Source organism: Mirounga leonina, unplaced genomic scaffold (assembly GCF_011800145.1).
Source record: "Mirounga leonina isolate KUSES-001 unplaced genomic scaffold, KU_Mleo_1.0 Mir_201, whole genome shotgun sequence".
NCBI lineage: Eukaryota > Metazoa > Chordata > Mammalia > Carnivora > Phocidae > Mirounga > Mirounga leonina.
In genome coordinates, this window is record NW_023270504.1 from 766,287 (window position 1) to 783,053 (window position 16,767).

Genomic DNA, 16,767 nt, shown 5'->3' on the forward strand with positions numbered 1-16,767 from the left:
CACCCAGCATCCCAGCTTTTGTGGTTGCTGCTCAGAGGACACCTCCTTTGATAGCCTGGTTCTGATGGCCAGCAGGGCTTAGGTTCACAGATTCAACAGGATGACAGCAAACAAAGAAACGCTTCTTAACTGGCTATCCCACCAGGGCTTAGTGCAGAGGGTACAGACAGATGTGAATCTCAAAGTCTGGCCATGAAAGAGGTACATTTGCATACTTTCAAAGCTCCCACCTGAGGGTGCAGCTTCCGATCAAACTGAATCTGAGTACTGACTGAGATCCTTCCCATTGGGACACTGGCAGGTTTTGGCATACCCTCAACTACTGGGAACTACTAAAAATAAAGTAGGCTACTTGGAAAATCACAAAAGTTTGAGAGGCAACCAAGAGATAGGGCAGGGTTGAAACATAGGTTTTATTTCCTACTTAAGGCCCCACCTTCAGGACTAAGAGAGGTGTCTGTTTTATCTAACACGTAGAAATGAACACAGAGTCAAAGCAAATGAAGACACAGAACAATATGTTACAAACAAAAGAACAAGATAAAGCCTCAGAAAAAGACCTCAGTGAAATGAAGATAAGTGATTTTCCCAATAAGAGTTCAAAATAACAGTCATAAAGATGCTGTCACTGAGATCAGGAGAACAATGCAAGAACAAAGTGAGAATTTCAACAAAGAAACAGAAAATATAAGAAAGTACCAAACAGAAATCACAGAGCTAAAGAATATAGTAACTGAACTGAAAAATATTAATAAAAGGATTAACAGAACACTTGATGAAGCCAAAGAAAGGATCAGGAACTCAAAGAAAGGGCAGTGGAATTTGTCAAATCAGATGAGCAACAAAAAAAAGGAATTAAAGAAAGTGAAAATAGCATAAGGCACTTATGGGACAATATCAAATAAACCAGTATCCGTATTATAGAAGCCCCAAAAGGAAAAGGAGACAGGGACAGAAAACTTACTTGAAATTATGGCCCAAAACTTCCCTAACCTGGGGAAGGAAACAGAGTTCCAAATAAGCTGAACCCAAAGAAACCACACTAGGACACATAATTAAATTATGTTTTTGTAATTAAATTACAAGAAGAAGATTTTTAAAAGCAGCAAAAAAAAAATAACTTGTTACATACAGGTAAACCCCACAAAACTATCAACAGATTTTTCAACAGAAACTTTGCAGGCCAAAAGAAAGTGGCATGACATACTCAAAGTGCTGAAAGGAAAAACTACCAACCAAGAATATTCTACCCAGCAAAGCTGTCCTTCAGAATAGGAGAGATAAAGAGCTTTCCAGATAAGCAAAAAGCTAAAGGAATTCATCACTAGACTGGGCTTTACAAGAAATGTTAAAGGGATTTCTTGAAGCTGAAATAAAAGGTATCAATTAGTAACAGGAAAACATGAAAGTACAAACTTACTGGTAAAGGTAAATATATACTAAAATTCAAAATAATGTTGTAAAGGGGGTGGGTTAATCACTTACAAAGCTAGTATGAAGGTTAAAGACAAAAGTAGCAAAAACAACAATTACAGTAATTTGTTAATAAATACATAAGACCAGGGGGAGGAGGAGCAAGATGGTGGAGGAGTAGGAGACCTAAATTTCGTCTGGTCCCAGAAATTCAGCTAGATAGGGATCAAACCATTCTGAACATCTACAAACTCAACAGGAGAGTGAAGAAAAGAATAGCAGCAACTCTCTGAACAGAAAAGCAACCACTTTCTGGAAGGTAGGACATGCGGAGAAGTGAATCCCAGGCGGTATTCGGGAAGACAGATGGCAGGGGAGGGGGCCTCCGTCAGCCACTACCAGCAAGTGATAGAGCAGCAGAGCACAAAATCGGACTTTTAGAAGTCGGCTCCACTGAGGGACGTCGCTCCAGTAGCTAAGCGGGGAGCGGAACCCTCACTGGGACAGTGTGGTCTCAGGACCCTCGGGGTCACAGAAAGACCAGGGGTGCCTGAGTGCAGCAGAGCTCCCAGGTATCAGAGCAGGGAAGCTGGCTGCAGAGACGGAACCAAGGAGTGGGCTCTCAGCTCGGGGTTGCCATAAACCATGATCCATGGCACAGTCGGGCCACTGCTCCTCCAGGAGGGACCCAAAAAATGGCAGATCCAGGTAGACTCCCCTTTCTCCCGGTGGGGGGGGGTAAGTGGCGCAGGAGCGGCAGGAGCGCACCGCAGGAATCGGCTGGGTTTGGAGACTCCAAACGGGGTCGTGAGGGAGAGATAGAAACGCTCGGTCACAGGCCGGGTGAGCACGGAGTGCACCCAGAGACCAGGGGGATGGGAGTGATTGACTGCTTTTCGCTGGGGGCTCACTGAGGAGTGGGGTCCCGAGCTCTCAGCTCCTCCGGGGGGGAGACTGGGAGGCCGCCATTTTCACTCTCATCCTCCAAAGCTGTACCGAAAGCTTGCAGGGAACAAAAGCTCCAGAGAGCAAACCCGAGCAGATAACTTAGCCTGGACTGGGCAAGGGCGGGGCAATTCTGCCTCCAGCAAAGACATCTGAGACCACGGCAACAGGCCCCTCCCCCAAAAGATCAGCAAGAACAGCCAGCCAAGACCAAGTTTACTGATCAATGAGAACAGCAGAACTCTAGCGCTAGGGGGAATACTGCACATAGAATTCATGGCTTTTTTCCCATGATTCTTTAGTCTTTCAAAGTTAATTTTTTTTTTAACTTTCTTTTCCTTTTTTTTTTTGTTGAATTTTTCCTTTTCCCTTTTTCAACCAACATCTTATTAATCCCTTTTTTAAAAAACCTTTTTTATTTTTCATTTTTACAGTCATATTCTATCCCTTCATAGTAGTTAACCTTATTTTTGGTATATATATATATATATAAGTTGCTCTCTCTTTAAAATTTTGGGATACAGTTTCTTCTAACAGACCAAAATATACCCTAAATCTCTAGTGTATGGCTTTGTTCTAGTCTCCTGCCTGATCACATTCTCTCCCTTATTTTTTTTTTAAATCCTCTTCTTTCTTTTTTCAACCAACTTCTTTTTTTTTTTTTTTTAAGATTTTATGTATTTATTTGACAGAAAGAAACACAGCGAGAGAGGGAACACAAGCAGGGGGAGAGGGAGAGGGAGAAGCAGGCTTCCCGCAGAGCAGGAAGCCCGATGTGGGGCTCGATCCCAGAACCCTGGGACCATGACCTGAGCTGAAGGCAGATGCTTAACGATGAAGCCACCCAGGCACCCCTCAACCAACTACTTATCAATTCCTTTTATAAAATCTTTTATAATTTTCATCATTACAGTCATATTCCATCCCTTCATTGTATTAACCCTTATTTTTGTACATAGATAAGTTTTTCTTTCTTTAAAATTTTGGGAGGCACTTCCTTCTAACAGGCCAAAATATGCCCAAAATCTAGTGTGTGGCACTAATTTATGCACCAGCCTGATCATATTTGATCATATTCTGGTTTTTTTGTTTGTTTGTTTTATCTTTTTCTTTTTTTTCTTTTTTCTTTCTTTTTCTTTTCCTCTGGTTTCAGGTCTCTTCTGATTTATTTACTGTATATTTTTGGGGGGTCGTTGTTACCCTGTTAGCATTTTGTTCTCTCATTCATCTATTGTCCTTTGGACAAAATGACAAGACGGAAAAAATCACCTCAAAGAAAAGAACTAGAGGCAGTACCGACTGCCAGGGACCTAATCAATACAGACATTAGGAAGATGTCGGAACTAGAGTTCAGAATGATGATTTTAAAGATATTAGCTGGGACTGAAAAAAGCATGGAAGATATTAGAGAAACCCTTTCTGGAGAAATAAAAGAACTAAAATCTAACCAAGTCAAAATCAAAAAGGCTATTAGTAGAACAGATCAACGACACTAGGAGCTGGTTCTTTGAAAGAATTAACAAGATTGATAAACCCTGGCCAGACTTATCAAAAAGAAAAAAGAAATGACCCAAATAAATAAGATCATGAGTGAAAGAGGAGAGATCACAACCAACACCAAAGAAATACAAACAATTATAAGAACATATTATGAGCAACTCTATGCCAGCAAATTAGATAATCTGGAAGAAATGGATGCATTCCTAGAGATGTATCAACTACCAAAACTGAACCAGGAAGAAATAGAAAACCTGAACAGACCTATCACCACTAAGGAAATTGAAGCAGTCATCAAAAATCTTCCAAAAAACAAAAGCCCAGGGCCAGATGGCTTCCCAGGGGAATTCTACCAAACATTTCAAGAAGCATTAATACCTATTCTTCTGAAACTGTTCCAAAAAATAGAAATGGAAGGAAAACTTCCAAACTCGTTTTATGAGGCCAGCATTACCTTGATCCCAAAACCAGACAAAGACCCCATCAAAAAGGAGAATTACAGACCAATATCCTTGATGAACATGGATGCAAAAATTCTCACCAAAATACTAGCCAATAGGATCCAACAGTACATTAAAAGGATTATTCACCACGACCAAGTGGGATTTATCCCTGGGCTGCAAGGTTGGTTCACATCTGCAAATAATCAATGTGATACAATACATTCATAAAAGAAAGAACAAGAACCATATGATCCTCTCAAGAGATGCAGAAAAAGCATTTGACAAAGTACAGTATCCTTTCTTGATCAAAACTCTTCAGAGTATAGGGATAGAGGGTACATACCTCAATATCATAAAAGCCATCTATGAAAAACCCACAGCCAATATCATTCTCAATGGGGAAAAACTGAGAGCTTTCCCCCTAAGGTCAGGAACATGGCAGGGATGTCCACTATCACCACTGCTATTCAAGATAGTACTAGAAGTCCTAGCCACAGCAATCAGACAACAAAAAGAAATAAAAGGCATCCAAATCAACAAAGAAGAAGTCAAACTCTCACTCTTTGCAGATGATATGATACTTTAATCCAGATGTCCTAAACAGGTATATACAGAGCATTTCATTCAAAAACAATAGCATACACATTCCTCTCAACACATATTGGATATTTTCCATGATAGATTGTATTTTAGGCCAAAAAACAAGTCTTAATAAATTTAAGAAGACTGAAATCATATAAAACAAGTCTTAATAAATTTAAGAAGACTGAAATCATAATGTTATGAAAATAAAAATTATAAGGAAACTGGAAAATTGATAAATATATGGAAATTAAACAACATGCTCCTAAACAATCAATGGCTGAAAAAAATAATCAAAAAGTATTTTTCAGTATCTTGACACAAATAAAAATGGAAATACAAAATACCTAAACTCTGGCATGCAGCAAAAACTGTTCTAAATGGGAAGTTTGTGTTGATAAGCACCTATATTAAGAAACAAGAAATATCTCAAACAACCTAACTTAATACCTCAAGAAACTAATAAACTGAACCTACAGTTAGTAGAAGAATGTAAATAACAAAGATCAGAGTGGAAATAAATGAAACAGAAACTAAAAAACACAGGAAAAAATTAATGAAACTAAGAGCTGGTTGTTTGAAAATATAAAAAATATTGACAAACTGTTAGCTATCAAAAGGGAAAAAAGAGGACTCAAAATCAGAAATGAAAGAGATGTTATAACTGATAAAAGAAAAACAGATCATAAGAGACTACTAAGAACAATAAACCAGTAAACTGAATGACCTAGAAGAAATTAGTAAAATTCCGAGAACATACAATCTACCAAGATTGATTCAGTACAAAATTGAAAATATTAATACACCAGTTACTGGTAAAGAAAAACTTCCCAACAAGCAAAAGTCCAGAACCAATGGCTTCACTGGTGCATTCTATCAAACTACCAAACATTTAAAAAAGAATTACTATCAATCCTTATCAAACACTTCTAGAAAACAGGAGAAAGGAACACTTCCAAACCCATTTTATGAAGCCAGCATCACCCTGATAAGAAAACCAGAAAAGGACACTACAAGAAAATAAATTACAGGACAATATCCTTAATGAACACAGATTCAAAAATCCTTGAAAATATTAGCAAACTGTATTTAACAATACATTAAAAGGATTATATACCATGATCAAATGGGATTTATTCTAGGATTGTAAAGATGGTTCAACACTGAAGGATAAAAATCATATGATCATCTCAAAAATGCAGAAAAGCCATCTGACAAAATTCAACATCCATTCATGATTAAAACTTGCAACAAAAGAGATAGAGGGAACATACCTTGACAGAATAAAAACCATATATGTTCAGCCTATAGCTAACATCATACTCAAGAGTAAAATGCTGACAGTTTTTCCTTTAAGATCAGAAACAACACAAGGATGTCTACTCTCACCACTTTTATTCAACATAATACTGGAAGTCCTAGTTAGAGCAATCAGGCAAGAAAAAAAAAAAAAAGGCATCCAAAACAGAAGGGAACAATTAAAATTACCTTCAGTTGCAGATAACATAATACTATATATATAACATCCTGAACAGTCTACCAAAAAACTGTTAGAAATAACAAATAAATTCAGTAAAGTTTCAGGTTACATAATCAATACACAAAATCAGTTGCACTTCTATATACTAATAATGAACTATCAGAGAAATTAAAGAGATAATCCCATTTACAACTGCATCAAAAAGGATAAAATACCTAGGAATAAATTTAACCAAAGAGGTAAAAGATCTGTACACATAAAACTGTAAGACACTGATGAAAGAAACTGAAGACACAAATGGAAAGATAATCTGTGCTCATGAATTGGAAGGATTTATCTTGTTAAAATGTCCATACTAACCAAAGCAGATCCAATACAATCCCTATCAAAATTCCAATGATACTTTTCACAGTAGAACAAATAATCCTAAAGTTTGTATGACCATAAAAAACCCTGAATAGCCAAAGTAATCTTGAGAAAGAACAACAAAGCAGGAAGCATCACCCTTCCTAATTTCAAACAACATTAGAAAGCTACAGTAATTGAGGGGTGCCTGGGTGGCTCAGTCATTAAGCATCTGCCTTTGGCTCAGGTCACGATCCCAGAGTCCTGGGATCGAGCCCCGCATCAGGCTCCCTGCTCTGCTGGAATCCTGCTTCTCCCTCTCCCACTCCCTCTGCTTGTGTTCCCTCTCTTGCTGTGTCTCTCTCTGTCAAATAAATAAATAAAATCTTTAAAAAAAAAAAAAAAAGAAAGCTACAGTAATCTGGGGCGCCTGGGTGGCTCAGTCATTTAAGCGTCTGCCTTCAGTTCAGGTCATGATCCAAGGGTCCTGGGATTATTGGGTCTAGCATTGTATTTGGCTCCCTGCTCAGCAGGGAGTCTGCTTCTCCCTCTGCCTCTCCCCACTGCTCGTGCTCGTGCTCTCTCTCTCTAATAAATAAATATTTTTTTTAAAAAAGCTACAATAATCAAAACAGTATGGTACTGGCATAAAAACAGGCACTGACCAATGGAACATGATAGAAAGCTGAGAAGAAAATACACATACATAATGGCCAATTAATTTACAACAAAGGAGCCAAAAATGCACATTAGGGGAAAGACAGTCTCTTCAATAAATGGCACTAGGAAAACTGGACAGCTACATGCAAAAGAATGAAAGTGGACCCCTATCTTACACCATATACAAAAATTAACTTAAAATGGAATAAAGACTTGAACATAAGACCCGAAACCATAAAGCTGCTAGAAGAAACATAGGGGGTAAATGTCCTTGACATTGATCTTGACAATGATTTTTTTGGATTTGACACCAAAAACAAATGCAATCAAAGCAAAACTAAACAAGTGAGACTACATCAAACTAAAAAACCTCTACACAGCAAAGGAAACAATCAACAAAATGAAAAGGCAACCTACAGAATGGGAGTAAGTATTTGTAAACCATTTATCTGATAAGGGGTTAATATCCAAAATATGTAAAGAACTCATACAACTCAAAGCAAAATACCAACAATCTAATTAAACAATGGGCAGAGGAACTGAATAGACTTTTACCCAAAGAAGATATACAGATGGCCAACAGGTACACAGAAAGGTGCTCAATATCGTGAATCATCAAGAAAGTGCAAATCAAAACCCCAATGAGACAGCACCTCACATTTGTTAATATGGCTAATACCATAAAGACAAGAAATAACAAGTACTGGCAAGGATGTGGAGAAAGGGAAATGCCTGTCTACTGCTAGTGGAAATGTAAACTGGTCAGCCATTATGGAAAACAGTGTAGCGTATCCTCAAAAATTAAAAACATAACTACCATATATGATCCAGCAACTCCACTCCTGGTAATTTTTCCAAAGGAAATGAAGAGAGTAACTCGAAGTGATTATCCTCACGCCCTTGTTCATTGCTATTATTTACAATACCTAAGACATGGAAATGAACCAAGTGTCTACAGATGGAAAAATGTGTAAAGAAGATGTGGTATACATATGCAATAGAATATTATTCAGCTATATTAAAGAAGGAAATCCTGCCATTTGCAACAACATGAATAGACCTTGAGGGCGTTAATGCTAAGTGAAATAAGTTAGACAAAGAAAAACAAATACCATATAATCTCACTTACATGTGCAATCTAAAAAAAAATTAAAATTAAATACAAACTCATAGATTCAGAGAACAGATTGGTGTTTTCCAGAGGTGGGGTATAGGCAAAAGGGATGAAGGCATCAAAAAATACAAACTTTCAGTTATAAAATAAATAAGTCCTGGGGATGTAATGTATAGCATGGTGACTATAATTAGTAAAACTGTATTATATATTTGAAACTTGCTAAGAGAGTAGATCTTAAAAGTTCTCATCACAAGAAAAAACAGATTTTTAACTGTGGTATGGTAATGGATGTTAACTAGACCTATTCTGATGATTATTTCACAGTTTATACATTTATCAATCATTATGTTGTAGTACATGAGAAAGTAATAAATTGTTATATGTAATTAAATCTTAATAAAAATAATTATACTCCTCCAAGACATTTTTCTTTCATATTCCCTTCCACAACCAACAAAAGGATCTTGGACCACCACTACTCTTTCCATTCCCTACTATCTGCCATCCAAGATGGAATTTTGTTTTTTTCTGTGTGCTTCTGCTTCTTCATTAATTCTGCCTCAGTAGCAACTACTTGTTCTGATTTTATGCAGCCAGTGGGCAGGCACAACTCTGCCTTTCTTCTGCTCCTACCTCTTCTTCCTTTCCTCTTTTGACTCCTGCCTTGGTTGCTCTTGCAGAATTTAAGATTTTAACCAGGGTTTTCACTATACCTTTAGCCCTGCCCATACATCACAAATTAAAACTGCATGCTGATCTACCCAAAGAACTCCTCATAGCACCGGATTCCCTTCAGGCTCCAGCAATGGGCTTATTTTCTTTTCTGACTTGCTCTAGCCATATTCAAGCTGCCATAAATGTAGTCAAACAGAGTTTTTTTTTTTTTTTAAGTATAAACTGCTGACAATTCCTTCAAGAGAATATATCTATATTATTCTTTTTGGGAAAATAGAAGTTCCAGGAGTCATAGGACAGCATCTGATATTACTGACCATATTCCTCCTCCTTGAAAATCTATTTTTCTTTTCTACCATTCTTTTAGTAGAATTCCTCAAACCTGTCTAACAATTCATTCTGTCTCTTCTTCTGGCTTCTCTTCTACTACGCGTCCTCCAACTTTAAATGTTGTGGCTTCTCAGGACTCTTTGTTCTTGTTCTAAAATTTTCTCTTGGAAATCACGTATGTATACATAAATGTATTGAATTACAACCTATTCACTGAATACAAAAAGCCTCTTCCGACTGCAAGCTCTGTATATATAAATGGCTACGACACATCTTCATATATATCACAGATTTTTGAGAAAACTTTAATCAACCTCAACAGGTCAACACTTAACTAATATTCTCTTAGAAATCTCTCCCTCTGAATTAGAGTAATGCTAGGTATTAAAAATAAATCACAAAATATATAATGCTTAAACACAATTATTTCTTCCTCATGTAATAATCTAAAATAAGTTTTCCTAGTCAGTAGGTAATTTTCTTCTATCTAGTGATTTAGAGACTCAGTCCCTCCCACCTTGTGGCTGCAAACATTCCTTAGGGCTTCACTACCACCTAGCCCTCACAAGAAGGATAACACAGAGAAGGAATCTCCACTTTTTGTAGTGCATGAAAATAATGCACATGACTTCTGATAATATTCTATTATTGAGCCACATGGCCAAATTTAGATGAATGGAAGATTAGGGAAAGTGTTCCTTGGCAGGGTAGCCCTTTCATATTAACAGCTCTATTCTATAAAAGAGGGTACACATAAAATTTGGTGGAGAGTTAACCTTTTCTGCAACCTTCTCTCATGTTTTCAATCTTGGTGAATGGCATCATCCCATCAACTACCCATTTACCCAAATCATAAATACAGGTCTTTAATTTTTTCCTTCTCACTTAACTAATCATCAAGTTTTCTCAAATCTAGATCTTCTAAATCTCTGTGATAGCTCTTCCCTGTTTCCATCCTCACTGCCACTCCTCAACTTTTTAATACCCAGATGTTATCATATTCCTCTGCTAAAATTTTTTTAGTGGCTCTCTGTTTGGTGATAGGAAATTAACCTGTTATATATGATACAAGGTCTTTCATGACCTGGTCCTTTATAACATCCAGAATTATTTCTTGCTATCCCTCCACCCCTTATAATTTATACTGCAGTATTAGCAATAACAATAAGTAGAATGAAACAAATTACTTACAGTTTCCAAAACAAGCTTTATTCCTTCACCTCTTAGTTTCTATCTATATTGCTCCTTCTTCATAGGATGAAGGAAGTTTGTCCATTTGGTAAACTTACTAACCCCCAGATCAAAAGTTTTCTCCTCTATCACATCGTCCTCTGCCCATGAAACTTAGAACTGACTTTTTTATTATTTATTATTGAAGTATAACTGACATAAAGGATATTAGCCTCGGGTATATAGCATACTCATTTGACAATTCTATACATTACTCAATGCTCACTATAACTATAGTTACCATCTGTCATCATACATTATTACAATATTATTGACTATATTTCCTATGCTGTACTTTCCATTTCCATGACTTATTTTATTTTATATCTTATTTATTTTATAATCCTCTTCACCCATTTTGCCTAACCCCACCAACCTCCCCTCTGGCAACCATCGGTTTGTTCTCTGTATTTAAAAGTCTTGGTTTTTTTGTTTGTTCATTTTATTTTTTACATTCCACATAGAAGTGAAATCATATGGTATTTGTCTTTCTCTGATTTATTTCACTTAGCGTAGTACTCTCTAGGTCCATCCATGTTGTCACAAATGGCAAGATCACATTCTTTTTTATGGCTGAGTAACATTCTACTGTGTGTGTGTATATGTGTGTACTCACACACATATATATACATACCACAATTTCTTATTCATTCATCTATTGATGGACACTTGAGTTGCTTCCATATCTTGGCCACTGTATGTAATGTTGCAATAAACATTGGGATGCATACATCTTTTCAAATTAGTATTTCTGTTTTTAAAACTTTTTGTTTTTAGATTTTATTTATTTGATAGAGTGAGCAAAGAGTGAGCACGAGCAGGGGGCACAGGCAGAGGGAGAAGCAGGCTCCCCACTGAGCAGGGAATCAGATGTGGGGCTCGATCCCAGGATACTGGGATCATAACCTGAGCCAAAGGCAGCCACTTAACTGACTGAGCCACCCAGGCACCCCATATTTCTGTTTTCTTTGGGTAAATACCCAGTAATGGAATTACTGGATTGTACAGTATTTCTATTTTTACTTTTTTAAGGAACTTCAATACTGATTTCCATAGTGGTTGCACCAATTTTTTTTCCTACCAACATGTTGGTGCCTGACCTTTTTAGAAGCATACCAAAAAGGAGTCACTTAGGGGTCCCTGTCTTAAATTATAAACAGCAGCCTTTTCAAATTTGGCTATTTTGCTCACAGCCCATGATAGAATGTGTAAGTAAACCAAACAGCTAAATGACTGGCTATTTGGATGAATTTGATATGTATTTTATGAAACTGCATTCTCTACAAAGCAGTAAAAAGTCCATCTTAGGTACCAGAAGGACCCAAGGATTGTGTAAATCAAAGAATATGAGTTTGTAATTCAAATTAATCTTTCAACAGCTAAAACTGAAGGGCGGGAACTCTCATAGGCAACTTTTAAATTTCTGCAGTTGAGGCTTCAGGGCAGGAAACCAGAAGTTTTGCACATATTGCTCATGAAAAAAATATTTTTAGGGAGTGCATTTTCAATATAAAAAATTAAAATTAATTCTCCACATCCTCACCAATACTTGTAACTTCTTGTCTTTTGGATACTGGCCATTCTGACTGGCATAAAGTAATAACCTCATTGTGGTTCTGATTTGCATTTCCCTGATGATTAGTGATGTTGAGCATTTTTTCATGTGTTTTTTGGCCATCTGTTTGTCTTCTTTGGAAAAATGTCCATTCAGGTCCTTTGCTCATTTTTTAATCAGATTGTTTGCTGGCTTGGTGTTGAGTTGTATCAGTTCTTTATATATTTTGGACACTAACTCCTTATTGGACATATGTAATCTGTAAATATTTTCTCCCACTAAGTAGGTTGCCTTTTTATTTTGTTGGTGGTTTCCTTTGCTGTGCAAAAGCCTTTTATTTGGGTGTATTTTAGTTCATTTTCACTTTTGTTTCCCTTGCCTGAGGAAACATAGCCATAAATATGTTGCTAAGGCTGAGAAGAACAAAACTGAAGGTATCACAATCCCAGATTTCAAGATATACTACAAAGCTACAGTAATCAAAACAGTATGGTACTGGCACAAAAACAGACACATAGATCAATGGAACAGGATAGAGAGACCAGAAATAAACCCACATCTATATGGTCAATTAATCTACAATAAAGGAGATAAGAATATAGAATGTGGAAGAGTCTTTCCAATAAATGATATTGGGAAAACTGGACACCTACATGCCAAAGAATAAAAACAGACCATTTTTCCTACACCATATATAAAAATGAACTCAAAATGGATTAAAGACCCAAATCTAAGAACTGAAACCATAGAACTCCTAAAAGAAAACTTAGAAGTGTCTTTTACTGAGTTCCAACTGCCTTTTGTAAAAACCCCAATTGGAGCAACTGTATCTAAATGCACTAGGTTTTTTGTTTGTTTCAGTCTAGCTACAAGGCTATAGCTTCCTAAAGATAGGTTCCATGTCCTTTCATCGCTGTACCTTTCATCATACTGTGCATAATAGAATGTAAGCATCAGAACAAAAACTTATTTCACCACTGTAGGCACAGTGTCTAGCATATAAAAGACACAATAAATTCTATTAAATGAATTCATAATATGCATTCAATGCATATTTATTGAAGATAAAAAGAGAAAACAGTGTAGTAGAAAATATAGTGTCAAATAAGAGTCTGAAGGGCTCAGTTGGTTGAGCTCAGCCTCTTGATTTCGGCTCAGGGTCTTGGGATCAAGCCCCACATCAGGCTTCCTGCTCACTGGGGAGTCTGCTTGTCCCTCTACCTCTACCCTTCCCCCTGCTCTTTCTCTCTAAAATAAATTTAAAAATAATAAAATTTTTTAAAATAGTAAAGAGTCTGAATCCTGGTTTGAGCATGTTACTTTGAACAAGTTATTTAATCTCTCTGAACTTGAGTCTCTTTTGCACTGCAGACCTTACAGAATCAGGCTTTTATAGATTAGAAATGAAGTACATAAAGCTCCTAGCACAAAGCCTGCACTATTTTAACAATCACATGCCCTTATTATGAGCAGCAGTTACAACTTACATAACCCATGTTTATAGCTCTTTCAGTATTCTTAAACATATAACTATGTTGACCATAGCACATTGAAACCTAAATGTTTTCATCTTGGAAGAAATTTTATAGGACTTATAGAAAGAATTTTTTAAATATCTAGATTGGTTTGTCTTAAAGCATATTACAAGTTCTGAAAGGTGTTAATTTTATTTCTAAACCCAAGCTATAATTTCCCCAGAATAAAAAAAATATAACAAAGAAAAAGTATTAATCTCAGAAGAAATTTTTTTGATAAAAGCTAACTTTAAACCAAAGTAAACTGCCAATACTAATATATGACATAATAACAACTGACTTAATTGGAAAGATAATGGAAGATGTACTTTACCTCACCAAATCCAAAGTCCCACGATTGCTTAGAATGCAATTCTTCCAAAGAGATATTACCCCTAAGGATCATAAATAAGATGCTTTTAAAGTGTGCTTTATTTCCTGCTGAAAATTATTATTCTAAATTATGGTTTCCAAAGTTGGCTTCAGATCAGAATTATAAGGGAAGATTTTTTGAAAAACAAAGATTCATAAGCTCCAACCTAAAGAACTTATTTATTACGTGTGGATCAAACTTGGTATTTTTAATTTTAAAAAGTCACCCCCCTCAAGTGATGTGAACCTGCAGCCAGACTTGGGAACCATGTTCTAAATCCCTTTCATAAAGTAAATTTTAAAATTCAAGGCCTACCATGTTGTTTTTCATTCACAACTTTCTGAATATTTGGGAATTTGACAACAAAGCAGCTAATTTATTGATTTTATTAAATAAGTTGTTAATCTGTATTTTAATTAATTTGTTGTGCCAATCCCATAAAAATAGCATCTATATACTCTTTTTATAGATATTTTAAATATTTCCATAAGAAAGTACTTTCAAAATAAAAATATATTCTAGTTCATGATTTTCAGTTACCAAGATCTGACTAAATCACAATTATTACCAAGAAAGTTTGGGCTATTCTGAAACCAGAAATTTTGTTTAATTCCCTATAAAAACAGTCTCATAAAATGTTAATATGCTTATGCCATTACAGTTGAATTCTATCACTCTCTTGCTCTGATTCTATACTAACCAAACAACCTTCCCATGGAGAGCTGAGCCAAAAGTTAGAAAATATGCTTACCATGCAAGTAAGCATTCCTATACATGTGACTCTTCTATTTCTTACTGTAAATAATAAACTGCATTCTGGTGAGTATGTAAGTTTCTTAAACACAGAAGTCAGTTTTCTCAAACCTAATTAATACTAAGATTCCAGTTATTTTTGCAATAGCAAATATAGGCACCATACTCTCAAATAAGGTGATTTTACCAAGATTCTGACAGCTGAGAAGCCATCCTTGAGGCTGGTCTACCCACCCCCAGAGAGCAATATGCCTACTCACTTTTCATCAATTCCAACATTCAACATGCATTATACTAATAGATCCTGATTTGCATTCCCCAGATTTACCTAAAAACTTACATATGATTCACTGGATATTTCTGGCTTCCATTCTGTGGTGTCTTCTCTTGGTAATCACTTTTAAATTTTCCTTTAAAAATAAAAGTATGCACTGAACTCAAAACCTTAACAGAGACTATCTGTTTTTTAATTTGAAGCTTACAAACCACATAGAATAAAATTACTGATCCAAAAAGTCATGTAATAGAATGTCATTCTGTTTCTAATTTCCTGTTCTTACACACACACACACACACAAATTGAAAACAAAAAATCCCAAAAGATTATGTTTTCCATGTATAACACTCACCTTTTTTTTCAAAGCTGGCTGCATAACAATCCTTTTCAAAGGATGTACTAAGAGTATTTCTTTCATTACTGTGGTACTCTTTTTGATACCTCTTGTTTGGCTGACACTTTTCTGGATAACTTGTTTTATTAAAAGTAGAATTACTAAGAGTCAACACTGGATCTGTAAAAATTCTTCTAACGCATCTATCAGTTGAATCATTTTTATCAGAACTTGTGATTGCACAAATATCTCCCATACTGTCATAACCACACTTGTCAAAGGTTTTCTTTATCCTCTGTTGATCTATGCTTAATAAATTGATGACATTTTCACTAATAAAAGAGTTACAATTCTCTGATATAAGGCTGGCTTTTGGCTGGTTCACACTTTCAAAAAAATTTGAAAGCTCTCTTCTATTTTCTCCCCAAATATGTTGTACTGACTGTTTTTCAGTAATGAAGTCTGACTGTCTTTGCTCATCCATGCTTCCACATTCTTCACCCATAACCACAACAGGTCTTTCAGTAAGGAAATTCCTATTGCCTGGACTTGAAGATAAATAAAAACATATTTAGCAAGAAAAACATACAGCATTTTCATTTCAAAACTATTAAATTCTTAGAGAACATACTGAGTAACTACTAATATTTACCTAGACTAGGTTTTAATTTTTTTAATTTAAATTGCTTTGGGTAGAATTTTGGGTAGAATATTGCTTTGGGTCGAAATTTATCTAATGTACTCTTCTAGTACCTTAGTGAGTATAAAAATAATCTACACTTAGTTCAGTATTTCAAAATGAAAAATTAGCATGGGTTCAATTTACTGTTATATTAAAACAAAAACCTATAGTCTGTCTTGTCTCCTATAATAAGATCTAGTGAATAACCTAGACAATTACTGTGTGTAGCTGCTGCTTCATTTAACCAGAGAAAGATATTTAAAGACTGTGAAGAGGAAAATTATCCTGTTTTAAAATCAAATAGTCATGAGAATATCATAACAGATTTTTCTCAACCTAACAACTCTGAAGTTCCCAAGGCAGAAAAATGTGATACAAATGCATATATAATAAAGTCATGATATAAAATAAATTAGATGAAAAGGTTAGACTAGATAAATTTTAAGTTCCTTTTTAACTCTACTTTATGTCCAACTTGTATCAAATGAAAGCTATCATAGGACATAATTAGAAATCAAGATATTTCAAATTTTGTTGTCACTGACTACCAACAAATTTACTT

The 16,767-nt window shown here is 35.7% G+C and overlaps 1 protein-coding gene across 1 annotated transcript in view; it reads right to left on the bottom strand.

Moving 5' to 3' along the window:
* Positions 1–16,767, bottom strand: part of CUNH12orf40 (chromosome unknown C12orf40 homolog) — a 71,518-nt gene that overhangs the window by 18,856 nt on the left and 35,895 nt on the right. Inside the window, exons 8-10 of the mRNA XM_035027821.1 lie at positions 15,542–16,071; positions 15,253–15,322; positions 14,121–14,181 (exon numbers count right to left, since the gene is read on the bottom strand). Of these exons, the coding sequence (XP_034883712.1) occupies positions 14,121–14,181; positions 15,253–15,322; positions 15,542–16,071 (661 nt within the window). The remainder of the gene's footprint in view (positions 1–14,120; positions 14,182–15,252; positions 15,323–15,541; positions 16,072–16,767) is intronic.